At 35.9% G+C, this 26,818-nt stretch overlaps 1 protein-coding gene and 1 pseudogene across 2 annotated transcripts; one reads left to right on the top strand and one right to left on the bottom strand.

Moving 5' to 3' along the window:
- The first annotated feature begins 1,812 nt into the window (after window positions 1-1,812).
- Window positions 1,813-19,343, top strand: LOC116295427 (activin receptor type-2A). 2 transcript variants are annotated; one of them, XM_031703224.2, is made up of 6 exons: window positions 1,813-1,924; window positions 12,507-12,830; window positions 13,312-14,066; window positions 15,642-15,780; window positions 16,528-16,658; window positions 17,355-19,343. In XM_031703224.2, the coding sequence occupies exons 1-6, from the start codon at window positions 1,900-1,902 to the stop codon at window positions 17,556-17,558; spliced, it is 1,578 nt and encodes a 525-aa protein (XP_031559084.2). In that variant the 5' UTR covers window positions 1,813-1,899; the 3' UTR covers window positions 17,559-19,343. The 2 variants fall into 2 exon arrangements, with proteins under 2 accessions (XP_031559084.2, XP_031559083.2); XM_031703223.2 differs by lacking the exon at window positions 1,813-1,924 and adding an exon at window positions 4,911-5,422.
- LOC148912311 (uncharacterized) lies at window positions 2,271-2,694 on the bottom strand (annotated as a pseudogene).
- Window positions 19,344-26,818: the final 7,475 nt, after the last annotated feature.

The following is a 26,818-nucleotide window of genomic DNA, read 5'->3' as shown; positions in this document are numbered from 1 at the left end:
ATTTTATTTATACTTTTTAAGTACAAAATGATAGAAAATAATTGTTTTGACATTGTTTTGGCCGTGTTGCCATAGCGACTTAATTCGGTACTCCTACGGAGTACAATTAACGCTATAATTGTACTCCTCTCGACCAATCAGAGTCGAGAAATTTTGTTGAGTGTACTATAAGGGATTTAATTGTACTCCTCTTGTCTAATCAGAACCGAGTAATTTTGTCGAGTGTATTTTAAGAGCATTAATGAAAACCATCATTATCATCATCATCATCATCATCATTATTATGGGGAACTTTATTGATAAAATCTCACTAAATGTATCAACATCATTGCGGGCTTAGCCTAGCCAATGTGGACTAAGTATTCTTTATAGTATTTACATTATTAATTTATAAAAGTAATAAATAAGATAATAATAATAATAAAATAATGAATAATTTTCAATAATCTATAAAATGGGTATGATACAAAGCAGAAAAAAAAAAAAAAGATAAAATATACTAAAAGTTATCAATTGAGTATATAGTACATGAAGCTAAGATCAACTTTGAGTTCTTCAAAACTAAAATGAGTCTCTCTTAGAACTACAAACACATAAAACGTTTAACAATTTCACTATTCTGTGAAATAGTCCATTTCTGAGAGCGTTCTATGGTTAGGTTATGGTTAGGTTATTATGTCAAGTTTTATTTGTCTGTATATATCATGTTTACATTGACCAGCGGACTAAGTCTAGGCTGGTTAAGTTCATCATTTTTTTCAATCCTTTCTTTAGCTTATGCATATTCATAGAACTTCTTGACTATATTAACGTTCTGGCTTAAAATCCATCTCTGGCATCGTTCTATAAGAAAGTTCACTTCCCTGTCTGTATTTGTAATTGTTCTTAGGTCTTTTCTTAGCTGTTCGTGATGTCCTGCGAGAAAGTCAAACACTATGTTAATCTGATTTACACTTGAGCTTTTGCACTCTTTTTTGATGCCTGCACGTAGTTCCGTGTATTTTTCTTGTTTTTCAACAGTTCTCTCCGCAATCTTGCCAACTTGACAAACTGTGCCTTCAAATAGTGTCCAAGCATTAGTTTCTTTATCTTCTACAACTATGTCGGGTTTATTGGCACTGTTTTCTGGAGCTTTCTCAAGTTGAAAGGGTACATTCCAGTATATTTTTGCCTTTTCATTTTGAAGTACTGCTGATGGTAGACTTTGTTGGTACCATGGCTTTCCATTGTCGCTTTCCTGAAAGTTGTACTTTTCCAGCAAACAGTGGTTTATCGGTCTCAGCATTCTGTCGTGTCTGGCTGTGTAAAGGTTTTGGGCGATCTTTGAGCAATCACTCAGTACATGTGTTGTTGATTCTGTAGCCACATGGCACATTCTGCATTTGGTGTCTGTGATGGTCATCTGTGCTTTGCTTTGTTGGTATGTCTTTGTTGGTAGTAGTTGTTGACGTATGCTCTTGTTTACGGTGTAGACAATATAGGGAATGTTTTTCCACTTCTTCAGGATCTGGTTGGTTGTTGGTGAAATCTGTTTGTCTTGGAATTGTTGGTTGGTGTAGGCTCCAAGCCATGTCTGCTGTTTTTTTTCTTTTATATACTTCTCCGTGATCTTTGATCGCAGCAGCTCTTTTATTGATTTTGGTGAGGTTATCGTTTTGGTCTCGTTGGCAGGTGTAGGGTCTTTACTTGTAGGTATTTTAGTGCCTGTATCATCGAAGTCGCACGTGATGTTATATTCTGCTGCGTACTTGGTGGCCTGTTTGAAAATTGACCTTCTACCTTGCGCGTCTCTATTCATTTCAAGCGTTCTTGCATGCTTGATCCTCTTGTCTTTGCTGTTGTTGATATAGTTTGCCATTTTGATTGTTGTTAATTTGAAAGTGTCCTCAACGCTTCTTCATGCCGCTTCCTCCTAGTTCTTCTGGTAGGTAGAGTAGTTTGATGGATTCGTGATGGTGCATTCCTCCTTCTTTTCTGACTATCTCTCTTGTGCGTCGGTCTATGTCCTTCAGTTGGTTTATTTTCCAGTCGCTTGTCCACATGTGGTACATGTTATTATTATTAATATTATTATTATTGTTATTATTATTATTATTATTATTATTATTATTATTACTATTATTCCTTTATTGCTGGTATACATTAACCTTCAGCTCGAGATTCTACCCGGCTCCTGAGAGCTGAAGTACTCTTCTTAAGATGTTTGCCGTGTCTAAAAGTACAGATTTCTGTAGGTCTAACAAGCTTATACTATCAAGTTCTACACGATCCTAAAATTGTTTTGATATTGTTCCGAGCGATCCAATGACTATCGGAACTACCATGGTCTTCATCCTCCACAGTCTTTCTATTTCTATTCTGAGGTCCTGGTACTTGTCAATTTTTTCCATTTCCTTTTGATCAATTTTATGGTCCATACTGAGGCACCGAGAAGTCAATCAGTTTCGCCTTCTTCTTGCTCTTATCTACGACTATGATGTCCGGTCTTCTTGCTGCAATCTTCTTATCCGTGTAAACATTAAAATCCCATAGGATCTTGACCTTTTCGTTTTCCACTACTTTCTCTAGTTCGTGGTCCCACCAATTATCTACAGTGCACTGTCTTTGGTGTTTCCTACATAGGCCAATGGATCGTTCTTGCCACTTTGTCATGTCGGTCCTTGTACTCTCTCAATGTTCCATAGAATTTCATGTTTGCTGACATATTCTTTCAGGAAAAGTTCCTCTCTTACAGTGTCCTCTACGGTCTCAAGTCCTCTTCACCCATAGATATTGGAAGATAGATGCGATCTATATCAGCACGGGGATGTAACCCTCAATGCATGGTTACTCAGTTTACGCGTCTATCTGTCTAGAGAGTGGAGTTCTTCGTTTGTCCAATTTGCTATTTCAGCTGTGTATCTTATTACTGAAACCGCATAGGCCTTAATGGCGGAAATCTCGTTTTTTCCTGATAACTTTGACTTAAGAACCAGTCTTAATCTCCTTTTGTATTCGTAGTTGGACGAATATCTATAGTGATCATCACCGTCCAAGTCCTTTATCTGCTAACCATAGAGTAGCTTTATCCGATCCCTCTTCACCACCTTTCCTCTTCTTACTCCTACTCTGGCGCACTTCTCTACCCCGAATGTCATCCCAATGTCTGCACTAAATATTCGTACAGAGTGTAGTAGCGACTCCATTTCTTTCTCGTTCTTCCCATAGAGCTTCATATCATCCATGTATAACAAATGATTCAGTAGATTACCATCGTTCAGCTTGTAGCCTTTCTTTGTGTTGTTCAGTATGGATCTCAATGGTATGAGACATATGATGAACAGTAACGGTGACATCGAATCTCCCTGGAATATTCCACGCTTTATTTCAGAATGACCACATGATTCTCCGTCTAAGCTTAGTTCAGTCCTCCACTGCGACATTGCTCTCTTCATGAATCCTACGATCTATGGCTGAGCCTTGATGTTTTCAAGGGAGGTGATTATCCAGCTGAGGTACAGAGTCATATGCCTTTGTGTAGTCTACCCACACCATTTCCAAGTTCTTTTGCTTTCTCTTTGCACTTAGCAGAACTGCTTTGTCGATGAGTTACTATTATTATTTATTATTATTATTTATTATCATTATTATTATTATTATTATTATTATTATTTATTATTATTATTTATTATTATTATTTATTATTATTTATTATTATTATTGTTATCATTACTTATGTTTAAAACGAAAGCCTCCGCTTTGATAGCTTGTAAAGCTTATAAATAGATGTTTTATCTTGTGAAACAAGGGTTTTTCTCAGTATGTGGCGAAAAAGGCTATAACGAATAATATATTGTTTTCACTTTAGAAAATAGTATAAATACTAATGATCTTGTTTGGCATACCTTCTTGATAATTATCTGAATCAAATAAGGGATGGAAATGCTAACAAACTTTTCCATTATATTATAAAATAATAATAATATAAAATAATATAAAAAAACGAAAAAAAGAGAGAGAGAGAGAGAGAGAAAGCGTTGCATGCATGTATACACGAAGATGATAAAGGATTCCAAAATTAGTTTATTATCACAAACACTTTTACTGAATACAATTAAACAAGATAGCTGCAATTCATTCAATCATAAACACATTTACTTGTAAAAACTCATTAATTATGGATAGGTTTTCTTTCTAGCTGGAGATATGCAAATTAAGGTGTTAAAAAACTTTATGTTTCATAAACAGGTGATCGATTATGTGAGGCACCGTATGGATTTGATAATCGTGTCATGACATGCGAGCAGTGTTATAGAGACATTCCAGAAAAGAAGTTGCATGATAGACTAGTTGCATGACTCTCTTCTAAGATTACAGTATATACATTCCCTACCCTACCCTCCCCGTGGGAAATTTTCCTTCGGAGAGCTACTAGATAAGGGTGCTAAGAAGCGGCGCCAGTACTGACATTTGGCAACAATGTCAGTCTTGTATTACCAGAAACGGCCACCAGTTATGATTGTTTTTATTGTCGTGCTTTATCAGGTTCTATTGATAGTTTGGTCATGGTCGCTTTCCTCGAATGGTTATGTTATCGAAGTGTATACCACAGTCCGGTTTGTACGCTTCGTGATAATCAAGCAACATCAATTAGCATTATCGCTGGAGTCATTTCGATACGTGCACAAGTTAACGTTCTTATATTACAAAGCCTTCTTTCCCATACTTTTGCTTGATTTTCTTACTTTTAATTGTCTTAATCTTTCTTTCTTCATTTCGCGATCTTATCTTTTGTCATTGTTTCCTTTCTTTTATTCATTCTATTTTTCTTCTTCTTCTTCTTTTTCTTTTTTCTTTTTGCCCCATCCCCCCTTGTTTTCATTTTATTTTCATTTTTTTAGTTTTTTTGATTTGCGCTAGAAAAGCGATGAAAGATTCGGCATTTTTATCGGAACACCAAGGCCCATTATGAAGGAAATAATGGACGGGCGGGCTCACGTGTATAAACCTTGCTTACAGCATGTTCACAGCATCCTTTGCTCTTTTAGGAAACCCCTTACGTGAACGCAGACGTTGAATACCGGAAGAAAAAAAAGCACGTCACTAACTAAGGTCAACGCTTTTCTTTTTATTTCATAGTTTTTGCTTTACAAAAACATCGACAAACCATCTTTTGAAAAACCTGAGACGTGACTCGTCAAGCTACGAACCACGCTGCGATAATAGAATGCCACTCAACCGTGTCCCCGATTAGGTCTTTACATGCTCCCTGCCAATCACAGGACGTTTTCATGTGCTAATTGAACACGTGATCTAAACTTGTCAATCATTGCGACATCCGGGAATTCTAAACTGTGCGCAGGCAAGTTTCATGGAGGGAAAGCTATGAAACGAGAAATGTTTTGGCCACTTTCGGCCTTAGTTTTGGCCTTTTCACTTTCAGGTGAGTGGTACTTAATTGCTGATACTCTAAAAGGTCCGGTGTGTCAACGTGAAGCGTCGGCTCTACGTTTTGTGCTGTTTTTTTCGAGCCGCAGTTGCGATATTTAGTCACTGACTTTACACTATTGAAACACATTTACTCGATGGTTCGTTGAGGTTTCGTAAATAAGAAATTTCGTTGGTTAATATTATGTTGATGGTTGTGATATTTGTATGTAATGTTCAGTGCTGGTTGCAGAATGTTTGGATGTCTTTGTAAGCATTTCTGTACTTCGAAACGCCGTGACATGAGGTAGAAATAACTTGAACCGTCGCTGTTGTTTACATGTTTTATGCCTGATACGATCTTCGAATTCATCTCTATTCTGCTCTTCAAAATCTTAAAAAATTTACGAAATACAACTGTGCTGTCGTTGTTGATCCATTAAGGTAGAACTCTGCTTTTCCTGACCCCATTTCACCTGGAGAACGAGATGGTGAAATTCCCCAGTAAGTCCTCCGTGTCTAACACACCTCAATTCCCGATGAGCGAGCGACCCTCGATAAGTTGTATCACTTTAAAAAGCGCGTAAATGGTTTTCTTCATAAGCCCTTCAAATTCCTTGCCTCCTACAAGCGATCGCCCTTTCTACGACAGTTAACGGGACCAGTTAGGGCATTTCCGCGGAGAATCGATCTTTATGGATTTGAAGGTCAAACTATTTCTTAGATCCGTAGAAGGCTATTGTCCGTAGTTCAGTGTACAACAGAGTGATCACAAGCTTCGTATCGTGAGGCTGTAATCATGGAGGCTGATCTCTTCAAGTGGTCAAATCTTGCTATCGAATTGGGAATTTTCCATTACTGTCCTTCTCTTGCCATAAAACATAAGCGATTGATAGTTTTGTTTGTTTTCTCTTGGCTTTGGTAGTGTCCACAAATAACATTTGGTCCTGTTGTGATCGCCCAATGTGCAAATTACACACTCACTCAATGTTGCATTCGAATCAAACATTAGTCTCATTTTCTGCATACAATTTGCTAGCATTTTAATACCTTAAAAGCTAAATAAATGATATTTTGGTTATCTAGTTTGACCTCCTATCCATAACTACAAGTTTCTTTCTAACCCAGCATGCAAGTCTTCTCGGGGCTTCGCCAACATGAAGTAATTCTGTTTACTTTTGCCTTCATGTCAAATCGATCACTACGATCTGATGTTTCGAATATGCTTTGAGATTATTATGTGAAGGTATTGTTGTGAGCGAAAGTCGATAGAACAACACTTTGCTTGTGTGGTCTCGGTCGTTCCACGTGCTAAACGAACTCTCGGCAAATACTGTCGATTGTATGACCTTACTCTTTCTTGGCAAAAAGGATTCCGTGAGCGCTATGTTGATGTAGCTTCTGTTTTTTCCATAAATTAGGCCGAATACCTCCCACTGAAATAAAGTATATCTACAAATTCATTCATTAACTGCAGAGTTTCAGCATGTACGTAAATTCGTACAAAAGCCGAGGGCGAAAGTCGTTTCATCGTTGGGGTTAAACATTAAATGGTGTTGTTCTCTCGTATTTAACTTGGCTGAGAAGGGTCACGTTAGCTTCGACCCTTGTGGTTGTAGTAGCTTTTCAGAACGAAATCACGCGAACCCAAGTTACTAAACGGCACGACAAATTGAGAATCATCGTAAAACATATCTCACGCTGGTAGTTTTTTATCGACTGTTTGTGCATTCAATTGTACCTCGAGAAAAAAACGTAGGTGATATTGATTTCACACAAATCGTGTTGTTTGCTTATTTTACCTATACCTCGCCTAAGCGCTGAATTACTTTTGCGTTCTAGCTAGCTATAGTTAGTATTTATATAAGATAAGTTTTCGAAGACAAAAGATTAATTCAACAAATTTGTGCTTTAACGTTTGCTGCAAGTACTTAGTTTAGTGTCCTGGTCAATCTAATAATATATCTTTGGAATATAAAATTACCCAGAACATGAATATCAAATGCTGTGAGCGGAAAAACATGGTTATTCAAAACATTTTATGGAAATCATAGAGTGGTTTAACATGTGGTATTTCCTACATCAGCTTGCATGGTGTCGCTATTAGCAGTCCATGGAGTAGCATATATAATACTGTTCTCCTCAAATATATGCAATGTTTTAAATTTGCTTGAATGCACTTTCTGGTGCTAAGTGTTATAATTCCTGGGAAATTTCACATCCAATATCCAATTTGGTGTGCTTTTTACTTTCCGTTCCAAAATGATAAAATATGAATAAATAAATAAGAGAAGCATATAACTAAACGTGATTGGTATAATGTGATTTCCAAACGACAAATGTGCGTAAATCTAAATGATATTTTATATTCTTTTTAATCATCAAAAATTTCCTAAATTATTATGTTTTCAATAGTATTAGTTTTAAGGCTAAAATGTGTTTTCAGAAAATGCATATATTTTGATCCTTAACACTTAGCTATAGTAGCATTAGATTTATAGTAAAAATTTCACTCTAGTCATAGATCAAATAAGAGCATCCTTTATAGAAATTACTAGCTGTTGTCAAGGACTGCCGCATGACACCTTGAAAATGCATATGGCTAGGGGCATCGTATTGCAGTGAAAAACATATTATCAACTTCAATTTTTGCAAGTGTTTACTGCATTCCATAGATTTTGTGTCATGCTAATTTCTGTTTTAGTTTTGACTTGCACAACAATTGCTTGAATTGCAGCAGCAATATATATATATTATATATTTACAATAACTTACAAATTTGTCAAACACAGATTGCTGACGTCAATGAGCTCACACCCCTTCCTTTTGATCAAAACAAGAAGTTTATCTTTTTTTTTATTGTTAAAAAAATTGATACATAGTCAAAGTAGTATGCATATCATATGTATAACCGCTACCCTATGTTTAGAGTGAGTACATGTATGTATTCTTTTATTTTTAAAACCTAATTGTTATTAACAGTTTTAAACTAGCTTTAATAAAAATTTCAACAAAAATATAAACATGCTTTTCCCTTTTAATTTCACCAGCATTTCACGATCAGCTTGAATAGCTTATCTACAAAATTCTGCAAAGTTTTTAACCAGTTTCACTAAATTTCGACAACAAAAATAAGCATACTTTCCCCTTTTCACAAGCATTTCAGCTTGAATAGCTTAGTATCTACAAAAATTTTGCAAAGTTTTATATAACCTTTTGATTAAAAAATACCTTTATTTCCCCACTTTACCAACCATGATAATGACATTTTAAACTTGTGTTTACATGTGAATAATAAGAGGTAGTATAAATATCCTGGGCAACAGGTAACATATCTACAGGTTTCAACCACCTGGAACTAATAATTATCGAATAAGTTTCCGTTATTTAAAAAAAAATGATTATGTTTTCCTGTGTGTTAGATGTATTAATACGTTTTTAATACAAAATGGCAAACATTAGTGTGTTTTTTTAATGATGCCTTTATGAGCAACATTATACAGTATGCCAGCTGTGAAGAGATATAATAAAACTTCATACATGTAGATAATAATTTATTCTTTATATGTTGTCTTTGCTAAAGGAAATTGCATAAAAAATTCCTAAAAAGAAGATTCCAAAAATCAAATAACGTACATACAAAACATCATTGGGGTGCATACTATATATGCATAAAAAATTGTAAGAAATTGCACGAATTTGTATAAATTAGCAAGACCTCAGTGGATTATAGACCTACAAAACTTTGCAAATATTTGTACAATTTTGTTTTAACTTTTTCTCGGATATATGCACTCTATATACAGATAAGACTCCTTTACAAAATGTTAAAGTTTCCTTTTAGTTTGTTGTATTCAACACACGCACACAGTCTGGACTCTCTAGCTACTGCTAATCATTATCAGTTTATAAATGACTGTATGAATTATTCTGTAAGTTTTAATGGAACACAAAGTAATACCCTGCGAGTAGAGTCTGGTTTTTCTCTCGACCACTGAGGAGATGAAATGAGACTGCTTACAGGGCAATGAAATAACTGTCACTATCATTTAGTTTAAAGGTTAACACCAAGCCCCTAGGGTTCATGCTATATTAAAAGGATGAATTGTAAACCTATTAACATGAAAAGGATACATGTATAGTACTTGGGTGCACTTGTATCATACTAAAAAAAGGTTTACTTGCAAAAATCAAGTGTTAATATTTTTCCTTATGTGATAAAAATGTGCATAACAAGGTTTAATGATAAACGATTAGGATTTCTAATGTGAGAAGCTAGAACAGTAAATTGCTACAATCTTTTGTTCAGAGCACCTTAAAATTATTTTCATGGTATTATTATTATTATTGTTATTATTATTATTATTATTATTATTATTATTATTATCATCATTACTATTTTAAAACAAAAGCTTCAGTTTTAATAGCTTGTAAAGCTTATGAATAAATGTTCTTTCTTGGGAAACAAGAGTTTTTTCATCAGTATGTGGTGAAAAAGGCCACAACAATTCTGAATATCTTGTTTTCATTTTAGGAAATAGTATAAATAATAATAATAATATTATTATTAGTAGTAGTAATCAAAAGTGGATCTATATGTAGCTTATATGGATATGAAATATTTTTTCTAACATTTTTTCTCAGATCAGCTGGAAATATTTTTTTTGTGTGTGTTTGTTTTTTGCTGCCCTTGTTGGTGTCATTGTTTTTGCTAATAATATTGAAAACTATGCACAATGACAAAACATGTGAACATATAAGAATTGGCTCTCCATACAGTGTAAAAATAAAAATCTAGGCCCTGATGGATAATTCTTATCCAGTGGATTAATTTGTTGGATAACAAAATCCACTTAAGTGCTGAATGTAAATTGAGCATTCCTAAGAGTTAACATCACTCTACATATAAATACAAATATATATCATGCTATTATTCTTTCCAATTAAGCTGTCACACTACAGCTGAATGTATAATACAAAGAGACAAATATTGATTGTAGAATGACAACTTCACAAGCCAATCTTAGCGTTAAAACTTTCTGTCCTGCCAGAGATTAATAATAATTTGCATGTTACTTGATAATTATATTGAAAATTGATGTTAGAGATAATGTTTAGAGATAATAGATTGTCTGAAATTGTTGTACAAACACCTGGATGCTGTTTGATTATTTATCTTTTAAGTATAAGTTATTGTTTTTCTTTGCTATAAGTATTGAGTTACACTGCAATTGAAATAAAAACTTAAGGAAAGTAAAAAGACATAAAATATTAAAGAGTTCCTTGATTTTGTTTGCTATGTGCAATAAAGTTGTATTAAGCTAATTGTTGATTGTGAAACATACACTTATATATAGGTACAAGTAGTTTGTAAGTAGATATGGAGTTTTGCCAAAAACATGTTTCAAGGGATTAATAATTGGATTAGGATTGAAATTGTATACTTAAGCTTTTTCACATAAGCAAATTAGTGTACTTCCTCTAGGCAAACATGCCTAATTCCATTATCTATTAATTTTACTTTTTGATCAACCTAACTACTGCATCCCTTTCATTAAAATATGAATGCACTCAGAAGGCTACTAAGTGCAAGAGAAGCATAAATAAGAGATGCACAAATAAAGGGCAAAGCTGACTACAATTCTAGCTTCCAACCAACTCAAGTACATCCATAGCTCAGTGGATGCAAACTCAGTGAATTTCCATATCTTTTATAACCTTGCAAGACTAAAAAACGTTTTTGACAATAGTTGAAATAATATTTTATCATATAATTATCCATAAAATACCTATATTTCTCCTTTTTGGAAAACTGATATTTTCAGATGTGAAAATAACATGTTATTTTCACATGTGAAAATATTGTTACCATGTGTATTTAAGCTATTAGTTAGTTATAATAATAAAAAGCTTATTAAGTTGATTTTATGGATAATTTAAATGATAAACAGAATATTACATGGGTGAAATTTATCTTCTCATGTTGAAAATCTCTCTCTCGTTTCGCTGTGCTCACTCATGCGTGAGAGATCTTTTCAACACTCGAAGATAAAGTTCGTATCTCCAAGCGCCCATGTAATTTCCTCTATTTACTTTCTTTCTAACAAAACCTCCAAGATTAAGCTAGCACACACTTTAAGTTCAGCTTGCTAGCTCACACATGCACTATATAAATTATCGATCAGTGCATGTTGTAAAATTGTTTTGCTGTTGATGGTTAGATGATGCTGTTGTTTTTGATTTTGTTACGAGTGGTTTACTTTGGTATCTGTGTTGATTTTGTTGTGATTTTGTGGTTCGCTGCTAATGTTGGCTATTGTGAACGATCTGTACCGTACGGTAAGGTTTCAGTAAGTGGTTGGTAAGGTCTCGGTAATTGGTTGGTAAGTGGTTGGTAAGTGGTTGGTAAAATTTGTCGGTTAGGTAACGGTGTCGGCATTTATTAGCAAATAATGTTTGAAAAGCATATATGTATGACCTCTATTTATTTGTTGACTCCTAGAAGAGCAGTTTGGTTTTTGTCTTTCCTCCAATGTCAATACCTTGCAGCAATATCGTGCATAATCGAGAAAAACAAGTCATTTTGAGCATTTCTTCTCCAAGTAAACTCGTCGAGGTACTCAGGAATGCGGTCATATCTTTTACAATTCATATGCTTGAACTTTCATTTAACACTTCCCAAACTCTGTCAATGGTGTTTGTGTGGACACCAGTATGTGGATCAGTGAAATTCTTTGAATGGTTTACTGAGATGGATTTAGCCATGTTCGTGTACTGTTTGATATGTTGTGTAGTCATCTGAGTACATTGTGCTGCCCGATAAGATATGTTGCTGGATGATCAGGAACACAGTTTCTCGAGTGTGGTCAGGTACACGAAAAAGTGCTACTTCTGTTTTTTATAGGCCCCTTGCAGCACGTCAGAATGCAGCTAAATTTGGAAGGCAAAACAGTAGGTTTCCAATTCTCAGGGAATTGAAATTCTTTTGTTTTGTTCTCCAAATTAAGCTTCTTTGACCTCCCGGAGTCTATTGATACGTATGTTTTCATTACATTATTGTGTAGTGTAGTTACAAACTTTTTTTTTGTCTTATTTCTTAGGCTGTAACTCGAGAATATGTGAATCTCAGGGAATACCATGCCATAGTGATAAATGCAATGACTCATTGTCATGCCCGCCTAATAACGACCATTGTTTCTCTCTGTGGGAGAACACTACTGAAGGCGTAAGAGTGATAAAGAAGGGATGCTGGCGTACCAATCCTGAAGAATGTATAAATGGTGGATCATGTTTTGGTACTCCCAGACAAAAGGGCAAGACTACAGTATTTTTCTGCTGCTGTACTGGGGATAACTGTAACAGAAATTTTTCTTTGGCTCCGGTTAGTCAGTGGATTGTGAAAACACGAAAGCCATCTGGAAATGGTAAGATAAAGTTCATCTTTATTATTTTTAACAGCATGAAATGAATTTTATCACAACAAAAGGAATTTATCTCTGTACATTGTCTGGAATGCAATTTTGGAAAAGTATTACAGTAGGTTTGAAGATGCAGTTCCAGTAAATATTTGAATTATAGATGAAAGCAAGTCATGGTTCATTGCTTAGTTCACGTGACTGAAGTTCAGAAGTTCATATCAACTTGGGAATTAATTTGAAAACAAACTTTGGAATGGGAGCAGCAGAAGTCTCACGAAACCAACTGTAAGCTTTTTTCATAGATCTGAATGCAATCCATTAAATTTTGGTGCATCCTCTAGTATTTTGTTATGGAATATAGTATTTATAAAAATGTATAATATAATATTAATTTTATAATATTTAATATAAATTTCAAAGCCTGTTTATTCCAGCTAGTTGACCCTAATAAAATATCTTAAATGGAACCTTTTTAATTTTCTCATAGGCTTCCCGACTACCTCGGCAGTCAAAACTGATTTACCAACAGTAAAAGAATCCAAAAAGACAGGAAAAAGGGACAACCTTAAGACATTATTATATTCTATTATACCAATATTTGGTTCGGCTCTACTGTTGGCAATTTGTCTCTTCATGTACCATCATCAAAAGCAAGCCCGCTTCATGCATGGTTTAACAGAGGAAGAGCCACTCAATGTACACCAACCCCCCTCGCCTGTTCTGAGCATGAGACCTATTCAGCGATTGGAGGTCATTTCACAAAGCCAAGGTGGCATCACTGTTTGGAAGGCCAAACACTGCTTTGAATCAGTAGCAGTTAAAATATTCCCAGAGCATGAGAAGACAGCATGGTCAAATGAGAAAGACTTCTATACCCTGTGTAATTTAAATCATGATAATGTACTCAGATTCATAGCTGTAGAAAAACACATTGAAGGAATTTATACTGAATATTGGCTTATCACAGAGTATCATGGATACGGCTCACTGTCTGACTATTTAAAGCAACATATTTTAAGCTGGACTGAGCTCTGTCGATTAGCTAAAACAATGGCAGCAGGGCTTGCGTATGTACACTCAGAGGTCAAAGGTAAGGATGGTTTTTTTAAGCCCTGCATAGCACACCGAGATGTGAAAACCAAGAACATACTAGTTAAAAGTGATTTATCTTGCTGCATTTCTGACTTTGGTCTGGCCCTGAAGTTTGATGAAATTGAAAAGCCAAGTGAAACACATGGACAGGTAAGAAGACAGATATAGATTGTGTCCTTATACTACTCTTCCAAGTAGACCGTTACACCCACCTTTTTTCAACCCATCCAGAGGAACTTTTAAACCTGCCCGCGGCTGAGAAAAATTGATTGTGTGACCGCATTTTGTGTACCACGTGATGAGCGTTGGTGTTGTCAAATTTTGATCATGTGGTACATCAAAAAGCTCATCACATGGTACACAAAATGCGATCACGCGATCAATTTTCCTCAGCAGCGGGTGGGTTTAAAAGCTCCTCTGGATGGGTTGAAAAAACATAGGGTGTAACAGTCTACTGGGAAGAGTAGTAACTTAATTATTACCCTAGTTATAAGCCTACTTTACGTATCTCTAGGGTCTCACAATATTTTATGCTGTTGATGACTCAAAAGATTGATTGGGAAAATAAAAGAAAGAAATAACCATTTCCTCATCCCCAACACTTTTCCCTTTCAGTTATAAGCCCCCTAGCTATAAGCCTAGCAAAAAGCCTATTTTTAAAAACAAGCATAAGCCCAAGGGTTAGAACCAGGGTGTTTTTTTCAAGAAAATAGCATCTTAAAAGTTAATGGAGGATGTATGAGAGCAGTTTTTTATGGATGTGAAGAGCATAATATTGATAACATTTATGATAAATAATGTGCTCTTGTCAGACCATGACAATGCTTAAATTGTGATGCTATAGGTCTTGTCCGTTTACTCATAAAATGCCATAGGGCCTCTATATCTCTGCTCCATGACTGAATTCATGAGAGTATAATAAATACAGTAGCAGTAACCAAGTTGATACATGTACACATGTCAGTTATCATGCTATGACCAGTTATGTGTTAGTTACTGGATTGTACGTGAAATCTGCCCTCATGGATGAACAGTTCCTTTACTGCTATTCGTTCAATGAATATTATTGTTATAATATGTCGACAGCTATTTTCCATAATATTGATGCTCCATTTACTTTAAAAGATCATTACCAGCATACTTCTGTTAATGACATAATGGCTCCTATTAACTTGTCTACATGTTTTCCTCCTGCCACTTGAATACCTTTTTAACCATTAAAAGCATACTCAGAATGTATCAGTCATCACAACATGCAATTATCTGATACTGTATACACCTATTTGAAAAAATGTAGTCGGGTTCAAGAAGGTCATATCATTGAAGTTAAGACCAAAAAGGATTTTGGGTACTCCGAAATGTATATTATATTTGCATATAGACAGTATTATATTTGTATATAGACATGTAAAAATGCACAGTAGAGCAAAGTCGGTCGACCTAGATTAACAACATGCCAAAGCCATGATGCATAAAATGTGAACAGGAAGGGAAAACTGCAATACGCATAACATTAGCATGATTGTTTGTCTTTCCATGCTCCTCTTTGGTCTTAGCTTTGATGATATAACCTTTTTTTGGAACCGACAACATTTTGCTGACAGCATTCACTTGTATTCTCAGTTTTAGTGCATTTGTCATCAAAATAGGCAATTGTATGCTAGAAAAACTTTCACCATCAATAATTAGATCCACCATTATGAAACAATGTCTTGTTTCCTATAGGTGGGCACCAAGCGTTACATGGCACCAGAGGTTTTAGAAGGGGCCATCTGCTTCACGAGGGAGGCATTCCTACGTATAGATATGTATGCACTTGGGCTTGTGCTGTGGGAGCTGGCAACGAGATGTTCTGCCGCAGATGGTATGATTTCCAATGCTTATTTGGTATATTATTTAACGATTATTATGTGGATATTGGGGAATAGCAAGCCAAGAGTTTTAGAGTGGCGAGGTTATTATTCCCCACATTCAATCAGCCTGAGGTGAATAATTGTTTTAGTATCATTTTAGACTTGGATATCAGAGAAGACTAAATTCTGGAGAAGTATTACTCAAACAGTGAATATTGTCTCCTAATCACTGGTAGCTCGACCAATCCTAGAGCACAAAACTCTATGTTCAAGTCTAAAATTATATGAAAATGGTATATTTCTCTTAAACGCAATCCCCTCTCCTTGCCCCACTTCTACCAGCTTATTAGATTTTTTGTAAACCTTGATCATCAGAATGTCGATAGATACTATTCTTTCTTCTCTAAATTCTCTTTTGGGATACCATTGAAAAACTGAAGAATTAAGAGTTCCAATTACTACTGGCTGAGAACCTGTGAAAAATAGCTACTCTATATTTTTAAAATTTTTAGGGTTTTCACAGGGTTTTCACAGGGCTTTCACAGGGTTTTCACAGGATTTTCACAGGATTTTCACAGGATTTTCACAGGGTTCTTGCAGGGTTTTCGCAGGGTTTTCACAGGGTTTTTGCAGGGTTTTCACAGGGTTTTTGCAGGGTTTTCACAAGGTATTCACAGGTTTTTGCAGGGTGTTCGCAGGGTTTTCACAGGGTTTACAAAGCCTATTACACTTGATGTAAAATGCAACATATTTTCCAGGGCCAGTAGATGAATATAGACTGCCATTTGAGGAAGAGGTGGGGCTGCATCCATCACTAGAAGATATGCAACAAGTAGTAGTACAGCAAAGAATTAGGCCTAAAATTAGGGAGGACTGGAGAAATCACAGAGTGAGTATTCTCACATCTTTTTTGCATCGTAGGAAAGTACAAACTTAAACAATATAGTAATCGTATTCCTGGGAATAGATTTGAGATGTTTGCACTAAATTTCCAAGATTATGAGTGTGTAGATATTAGCTTTATGTATTCAGCATGCCATATCTGGTTTTGATTAGTGCATTGCTTTACTGCATGATTCTACATATGCCTTTATCATACGTGCTATCTCAATGAGATTCTTTGATCTGTCATACCAAGCAAACTTGTCCAGATCTTATCAGTAGACTGCTCTTGCAAGCTTTAATCCTTATATGGTGGTGAGAGAGTGCAAATGTATTATTAGCCAAATCAGCATTTATGAAAATCTTTATAGAATTGTATCATATGCATTGTATAAGCCAAAATTTGTTTGAAGCGTTTTCTATTTTTATTTAAGATTTAGAAATCTTCTTGCATTTTAAAACATATTTATATATTGCATACATATATTGCACTGAATGAGGTTTGCAGCCTTTACTGTGTGCTTGCAGTTGCAGTGTGCTTTCTTTTGGATTTAGAAATATTTTTCTTCAGCTACTGTACATGTTTTTGCACACAAACCGTTTATTGACTCATCCCCCAAAGCCAGACTCTTCCGAACCAATAAACCACATAATGTTGACACATGTTTTAAACTAGCTTTGTCTGTTACTCTTGACCTTCCAGGGCCTAGCAGGGTTAGTGCAAACAGTTGAAGAATGTTGGGATCAGGATGGTGAAGCAAGATTAACAGCACAATGTGTAGAGCAAAGAATAGCCCAGTTTGTAGGATACAACAGTAACCAAGGCTTCTTGGACCAGGTACCAACAGTGACGTCAGTCATCAATAATACCTCCAATACCCCCCCCTCGAGAGAATCAAGCTTATGAGTGGTAAATATATAGGTATATAATGTGCGTTATTTCAAATTCTCTGTTAGTCAAGTTTGATTTTCCTGTTTATATTATTCAAACATCTTTCATAATGACTTCACTGATAGTGGGTTTTTCAATCAGACTGTTTACGCTTACAGTATCTTAATAACTATACAGATATACATTAAAGGCTTTCTACCTTTCTATATTGAATATATTTACTGTACATACATATAGCAGAACCTTCTATGTATGCATATACACATTGTCAATGTAAAAGCTAATATTCGGGTAGTAATGCAGTTTGAACAGACGCACCCGATCGTCAGTCTTATATAAGAATTAGCTTTTTCTCGTTGACTAACTTACATTAATAGCCTGCTTCCGAGATATTCTTCGCTTGTCACGCACAAAGGTTTCAGTACGAGGCTACGTGCTAAATGAAATTTGTCCTTTTCTCTTGTCACGAATTACTGAGCATCATACACGAAGCCTCACATTGAAACCTTAGTGTATAACAAGCGAAGCACTTCTCGGAAGTGGACTATTGAAATGACTTCATGCTGTAACAAAAGGACTATAACTGCTCTCTGGTTTATTATGTTATTACTTCACATTTCTTATAATACTATTTAATATTGGTGTATGTATATATATATACAAACACACACACACATATAGCCGTTGTTTAACAATTATTCCGTTTACTTGGACCAATAATCTTACGAAAAAGTACCATCTTCTATTTCAAACATACTTCTTAATTATGCTCGTACTATTCTATACATCTAATATTTTAAAAGCTGCTTATCATTCATAGATATATGTGTATCTGTTTAAGCTTTCATCTGGACGGTTAGCATATCATTGTGTTGGTAAAAAAAATAGCAGTCTGTCTCCATTCCCTGCATGGGGCATCCCAATATTTACAGGGAAGCTTGCTATATAGGGTGATATTAGTCTTCGATTTGCACGTGACGTCATCGCGGTCATGCTGGTGGTGTTTAACGAAACATTCCTCATTACCATCCATCATTAACCGCACCAACACGGCCGCCATTTAAAACCATATGTATTTTACAAGAATTTTTGTCTTCAAGACCGTGCATGTTGTGTGCGTACATATATACCCATGCATATATAGATATTTATGAAATACTTGCTGATTGGCTGACTACCGTGTTTATATCAGAAGACAGAGACGCTCGCGCAAAATCGTTCAGAAATATTTTATAAAAGCAATATAAAACGGCTGCTTATGTCTTTGTACTGTGATATATGCACTTTGGGGGCTGTAGAGCACTCGAAAAGCAAGAAAAACCCCTCGTGCTCTACAACTCCCAGCGTGTTTATATCGCAGTATAGAGACATAAACACTCGTTTCATATTCCTTAAAGATGCATATAAGTCAGTGACGCTAAAAAGGTTGTGTATTGGCCTTTTCTGAGTTCGATAAACTGAAAGTGTTGAGATGCAACTTCAATACAAACAACACCAAATAATACATAGAAGCCAGACCGTGCACCATGCTTCTTGTCTCAAAATTGGTCGATGCTCAAAGAACACAATTAGCTTTATCAACTCTTTAAAAAAGTGTTAATTTATTGATTTGTTCGAAATAGAAATCTGACGCTTCATTCATATGTATTTGTCATAATTGACACCCTTTTTAGCGTTGACTGTAAATAGAAAGGTTATCGGAGCGAAAGGAGATAAGCCTTATGGACCAACACATGCATTTTATCAAGATCTATAGAGATGATTTATGTTTGTCACTACAAAAAAAAAAGGGGGGGGGGGGGGGGGGGGAAATCAGTCCCCGATAGGAATCGATCCCATGACCTTACGGATATAAGATAACATAAGACCTCTTGAATTTATCAAAAATTTAACATTTGCAAACTTTTAAAAAAGCGTAAGAAAACGTCATTTTCGTGGTATTTCTCCAGGAAAAAGTGACAATGAATTATTTTGTTGGATCCACAATGCAAAGCGGTCTTGACACGCCATTATGAGCCCGATAACCGTTCATGACATAAGATACGTATGTGTATATCATCTACATATATAAAATATACACTCGCTAACTGAAGACACCAAATAGTCACAGTACGATAATTTGGAACGCTAAAACTTCTAAAACTACCGAACTTCTTGAAAAATCCACGGTTAATAATAACTATTTGAAAAAAAAACAAAAACAAATTGGTTTTATGTAAATATGTATAGACTCAGTTCCAAGCCGCTGGTGGTGTGAATGACCAATCTCTTTTCAAATTATCCAGATCATATTGGATATTGATTCGTCTGTTTTTATTCCCTTACGTATATATTATTGATTATCTATAATCCTTATTAACAATACAAGGTTCTATCAAATGATTTAAAGGTTCCCGTCTACATTCTGTAGGATCAGCATTCGCTCCTCGAAGTTTCAAGGTGGACTGGTAACGAGTTAAAGCGAGGTAGAATTTGTTCTCGTCTTGAAACAGGGCCGTAGCCACCGGTACGGTTGATCCGGTTGAAACCGGACCAACTTTCGGGAAAAAAATATAAGAAAAATAAGAAAAAAATATAAGAAAAACTGAAAACCCTCGAAAACCGGACCAATCAGAAATTTGTGGCTACGGCCCTGCTGAAATGCAGTACCATAATCCTTGGCACTTCGAAAAGGCGAAGTAGTCTTGACAGAAAGGAGAAGCTTTCATTCCTTAGAGTCCTCGTTCCTTTTACTCAGAAGCTAGGAACGAGTTCCTGAATGAACCAGTTTGACCGGAAATACTGTTTTTTTAATGCAATTGATGGTTTTCACGGCGGCCATGTTGGAGGAACTTAACGAAAGAATTGTCAATAAATTCTTTTGTTATATCCTCCAAAATGGCCGCCTTTTCTTTTGTTATTTAATTCTCTTGGGAATGGTTGAAAACCATCAATAGCATTGCTTTGATTCATCCAGACCTCGTTTCGTAGTGTGTTTCAAAAGTAACAGACTTGCGATAAGATTTTTAAAAAGCCAATCAATTTTGTCGGCTTATCCTTTCTAGTCAATACCATCGATGACTCATTTATCAGGCCTCGTTGGTCCTTGTTCTGGTATGCATAAACGTAGTCTTGATACTTTTGATATTTTTTAAAATGTAATCTTTGTTTTAATCAATATATTATTTTTATATTTGATCGATTATTCAATGTAGCTAAATAAGTGTCCCATGTTAGAGTTTAGAGATTAGTATTTAGACTTGTAGCCAGAACATAGAAACATAGAAAAGTACGAGTTCTATACTTAAAGCATAAAAACTTTATTCATTTGTGGCTGAATTCAGTTCAAATGGACTCAGTACATCGACGATACGGCGGTCATCTTGCCAGAGGGCAAAACAAAACAAACAAAAATGAAGGAAAATACATAGAGTTAGTGCGTTTGTCTTTCTTTTATGGGTAAATATGATCGATGTGCCGTTTTAATTCGTCTTTTATTGTATTCTGTTGTGGTGAGCTGTTAATATCATTTGACATCATTACTATAACGAAGCTCTATTTGCCCCCTGGACAGCCCATAATGCCTTGCAATCCAAGATGGCCACCGTATTGTCGAAGTAGTCCATTAATGACAAGAAGAAAATACTAAGTTCCTGATATTGGCAAAAGACGACCGCAACCTTTTGTACTAACATAAGTTGCTTCCCATAGAGATATGAGATCAATTCTTATACCTAAAGAAAGATAATAAACTCACGAATCAGCCACGATTGAATATGGTGCACTCTATGCATTGTATAGTGTAACCGAACCCATTACGCCGTGCGAAACAATATTTCTCTGACTTTCTATGACATATTATAGCATTACTGTAACCATCCCAAACTGAAGTACTTCACTTCAATAACCAACCAAATATATACAGTGATATTCTAAGAAACAATGATAGACGTTTGCTGTTGTATACCACCAAGATCAAACCAATGTAAAGGCATAATCCCTACAGAAAGTATTTGAAAATATATTATGATGATTGAAAAAAAAACTAGTACTGTTGTTCTTTTCTTTTGATGAAGGTCTTTTGACCCCTAAACTTCTGATCTAATTCCTTCCTTGGAATGCGCAAAATGGCCCTTACTCATGCGGCAACTATCTTTTTTGCCTAGAATTGGAACCTTCCAGCTGAGCTGAATTTTGTTTCAATCACAGCGCGTTTAGCTGTTTTGCCGCCAGCCTTCTTTCCCAGGCTACTATAACCCCACTTTTGCGTATTTTTCTGTTTTCTTTTGACTAAAAATATATAAATGTGCCTACAAGAAGCAGAAATATGGAGAAGAAGAATAACCATTTCACTCAACCACCATGTTTGCTTCGTTTTTTCGAGCTCCAAAAATGCTTAGGGCCGTTCATTTTGTCAACTTATGCTTTGAACGCCGCGCCAAAAAAAAGATTTCTACTCTTTATGGGAGGTCGCACTCAGAACAGGACAAAAACGGGTAAATATTTTGCCTTTCAATCGTTTTGAAACTCATTTTATTCTCATTGTTTTCGAACTTGGATATTTCAAAAGATTCTGGATTTTTTACTGACACGCCTTAAGTTCCTTTCTTCAATTACTTTGGAGTAGACTATTGTTTACAGGAATGTCTCAAGTAGTCAATCCGACCATAGTTAATGGAGCGGAATGGTTGGGAAACCTTTTCTATGTTTTTGTTCAACTTTATCCATTGTTATATGACGCTGACCGTGCACAGAGAAGGAAAAGTTGCACCGTTTGTTCATAGTATTTGGAATATTGGCCTTTTTTCTTCCTAAAAAAACCTAAAATATGAGAATATGTGGACCGCGTAGCACTAATGAAATACATGAAGATATAGAAATATAGACAAGTTATAGTGCTTGGGAACGAGGTTATTCCGGGCGAAAGCACTTGGAATTAAATTCGGAAAAATTAAGTTCCGACCTCGCTGGGAATCGAACCCACGACCTTCGGAATTGTACTACCGATGCTCTACCACCTGAGCTAGAGGTGAGACTGAGAGCAGGCCGGGGTGAAATAGATGTTAGGTTGCGGTAATTATGATGCACAGATGAGAATATGTGGACCGCGTAGCACTTATGAAATACATGAAGATGAAACATATATCATCTTCTAAAATATATATCATCTGTTAATTATTCCTATATGATTAATATTAATTGTTTATTTAAAAGAAAATTGCCTTTTTTCATGCTTTCTTATTTATCATCTAGTAATTTAACTGTATCTGCGCGGAAATATTTATCCGCATGGTTTGTGGTCATAGAATGAAAGTTTTCACTTTCAAAATGTTCATACATGAAAATGATAAGGAAATGAGTATTTTTAGCCATACTTGCTTTGGTTCATTGTGCACCGTAAGTATCACGTGATGGTACGGTTCAACATCAAACTCAAAACAATAGCTTTGTTCTATGAAGTTTCCAAATCATTCCGCTCCATTAACTATGGTCCGACCGGTCAATTGCCCTATTTCGTAATGTCGTCACATCAAAACAAACTATTGTTTTAACGCTAGGGATCATGGTCGCTGGAGGGGAATGGAATGACAACAACACATCTTAAATCACAATGAAATTTGGTTTATGTGCTGGTGAAGGCAAGAACAACTGAATATTGCGCTAAATATCTCGAAAGAAGAGAATTAAGCTTAAATTTAGCCCAAATTTTTATAATTTTAGCCGATGTAAACATATTTGTACAATTATTGTTAATAGAATTTTGAATACTCGTTACTATATTTCCAGAAAGGTAGATTGAATAAACTGATTGATTGATTGACCCTCAGTATTCTTTTTTTTCCAAATTTCTAATTTCGGTGAGTTGGAGCGCCCACATTTTTATTTACCAGCGGTAATCGTTTGAAAATTCCAAGATGGCGGCTCAACGGTACGAAAGCTATTAAAAACGCACTAAATTAGACAGAAATCATTCTGCCGTGCTCCTTCGATCTACTTTTATAAAATAAATTAAATAGTACGCAAGCTGTGATTGGTTTATAGCCATGTTTGCATGAGGGTATGTAAACACAGTTGTGACGTCACAACTTTCGTGTTTTCCCGATCCGGTACAAGTTCAAAAATTTACAGTTCCTTTCGAGGAAAAAAACGCCCCCAAAAATGTATTTTGAAGACGAAGTTCCAAATTTTGACTTGTGCCAGGACCACAGGCATAAACCTATGGTCTCATGCAGGTGTTTCTGATCGTAATATCGATCATGACAATCTCTTGTTGGTCGCCGTAACGAGAATTCCCTCAGGAGCTACAACACACGTCCTTCGTCAGGACAGCTTCGGTTGTTCAGCGACGTGTTTTCTCATGATTTAAATGCACCGCCCGATAAGGAATACAAGTATTTCAAGGAGACAGTCAGCAGCTTTAAACTTTTTCCAGCGATAGCTCTTCAGCTCCACCAAATATCTTATTGAGGCAAGACGAAACAATCAACTTTACTGCCATGTTTTCTGGCTGTCAAGTTGAGCAAAACCACGTTTCTTTCAACCGAGAATTCCAGTCACAGTGACACTCAGTTATCTACTTTTGATCACTTTCGTAAAGAAAATCAATTCTCAAATCTTTTATTAAGATTTCTATTCAATCTTTGGACATTTCTTTGTATTTGTTTTTTAAGTTTTAGAATGATAAATGTTTAAAATAGCTATAGCGATTCTTTCTCGCTTCACATTTGCCTCCTTGGCGTTTATTACACGAAATTTGATTGGCTAACGACCGAAGTTCGTGATGTATGGAGAATTTGTATTTTGATATGAGAATCAAATTCAAATAAAGATTTATTTTCTTGCAAGTGGTAATGTTTTCCCTTAGTATTTATTTTATAAAAGCAATAGAAAACTTTTTTCTCTGTGTTTACATAGCCTGATAGCAACGCTCGGGGGGTTGGGAGAATTCTCGACAGTTATGCAAAGCCTCGACTACGTCTCAGGTTTGCATAACTGTCTCGAATTCTCCCAACCTCCCCTCGTGTTGCTATCAGGCTATGTAAACACGGAAAAAATTTTCTATTGCTTAAAGGAAATAATAAGATTAGAGAAAACGGGCGAAGAAATCTGCACCACGTGACTGTTTTTTTCTGTACCACGTGATCGTTTTTGAACGAAATGATTGGCCAGGAACGATCCTGCTGTGCTACAAAAACAAAAAACACCGAGAGAGAGAGAGAACTGTTTAACGGAAATGTTACCACTAGTAATTTCTTATATTAATAGTGACTCACTGATATTTTTATGTGGCGCATTTTAGTTAAATCCGCGTTGAAGTAAATATTTTTCAAATCCCCCAAACTTGTAGAAATGTATGATTATTCTCATTGTTATATAGCTACGAAATTTTCCGATATAGCGAACACTTTCATTGGTTGAAAGATGACCACGTGACACTAGCTAAATCTAAATGTATCCCGACCGGGAAATAAGTTGCACGTGACAAGAATGGTGAAAATAAACAAGTGCACGTGGTGAGAACTAGCTATTTCCCTCGCGACCAGACATTAAGTGTATATTATAAAGCTCCTGTTCTGGTATCGTGGCCCGTCAAGTTCCTCAGATTAAATTTTCTCAAGGTTTCGCACGCAACCTTGAGAAAACGGTCTATTCAATTTGCAGTCGCCTCACCAATCATGCATGCCAGAAGTTCATAACTAGAAGGGTCCATCTTCCATCATATAAAACGACCTATGTGTTTTGGGAGTGAGCTATTTTTAGTTATGTCAAATATGGACATTTTAACCGGAAGCACGAGCTAGCAAATGGTGGATCCCTCTTGGGGTAAGATTTCGCGCAGCAGAATAAGATCGTATAATTAAGATATCTATTTTATGCTGTACTGGTATAAAAGATGCAGAGAAACAAAAGCTAAAACTGATGTCCAATTAAACGCATGTGAAATGAAAACTGTGAAATGAAGACTGCATTGGAAAGGCTTCCTGTAAGTGCCAAAAAATTACTATGTTTAAGCTCAATTCGCCATAAGATCCAGAGGAACACAGGTAGAGCGGGTACAAAGGCTATTATTCATAATAAGAAAAAAGACAACATCGGTTTATTCCTTATTAGAAAGCGACATGTGATCAACAAACGGCGCGAGTGTTCACTTGCCCCGAAGGTCTACAGACCTTTATGAAGATATGGTGGCCATCATGATGACTTATATCGTTTTATTTAAGACATTATTGGACGCCGGGGGGGCAACTATTGGAAAATTTATGGGCTGCCGGCCGTCAGGATGCCTTTTTATTTAACTTCAGGCTTTTCAACGAGAAGCACATCTACGAAAGAGCAATTTGGTACTTGGAACAATATACGAAACACCAAAACTTCAAATTATTTGAAAATGTATCAATCTAAATCTCGTATTCAGGCCTATTTAATTCGTAAAGCATGCGCAGTAAGAAATAAAGGCTTTGAGTACGAGATTGAAAACGTGAAACCACCGCCACTTTATGATTTATAAATATTCTTCATGTTTACCCATCGGCATCATTCAAGATGGCTGCCGATTGAGTAAAAAGGTCTATTGCTCATTCTTCTTTGGCCTCATGGACTATATCGATCTTTTGACAGTCAAAGGTCCTTTTGGTCTTTGTGAACGAGTGCTAACCAAGCCTGCTAGCCAGGTTTAAAAGGGTTTGCCACAGGCATCCCAGCAATTAGAGCGCTCCTCGAATGGATGGGCCCAGAGCTCAGCTGGTCCGCTTTTTAAGCAAGTGAGATTTTGGCTGGTATGATATTTTCACGTAAAACTAAGTAAAAAAAATCAATTTTAATTTAATAATTTATCTATACCTATGCGTCCTACTTTTGTTGGTCCACTTTTTGTAAATTAGCACCCCACCCCCCCCCCCCCCCCCCCTTCAACAAAAATCCTAGCTACGGGCCTGCCTCTGTACTGTGACTAAGCACGCTGTGAGCGTAGAGCAAGAGAAAAGCAAGTTATGAACACACGAGATGAAGCCGAGTGTTTCTCTTGCTTGTCGAGTGCTCTATGGCTCTCAGAGTGTTTATATCACCGAGTACAAAGACATAAGCAGCCGTTTTATATTGCTTTTATAAAATAAATATTTTTGAACGATTTTGCGCAAGTGTATCTCTGTCCTCTGATATTCGGTAGCCAGTCAGTCAAAGCGCGCATTAAATTTCATATATTTTATAAAATCCTATATAACCGAAAAGACTCAAGCACGACCTATGGAAATTATATTATACCCGCTCTAGCTTAGTCTCCCCCACAGCCGCTTTCA

This window comes from Actinia tenebrosa, unplaced genomic scaffold, assembly GCF_029948245.1.
Source record: "Actinia tenebrosa isolate PJP-AT-01 unplaced genomic scaffold, QUT_ActTen_1.0 PGA_scaffold11__36_contigs__length_13525064, whole genome shotgun sequence".
Lineage (NCBI taxonomy): Eukaryota > Metazoa > Cnidaria > Anthozoa > Actiniaria > Actiniidae > Actinia > Actinia tenebrosa.
This window is presented reverse-complemented; position numbering and strand designations above follow the sequence as displayed.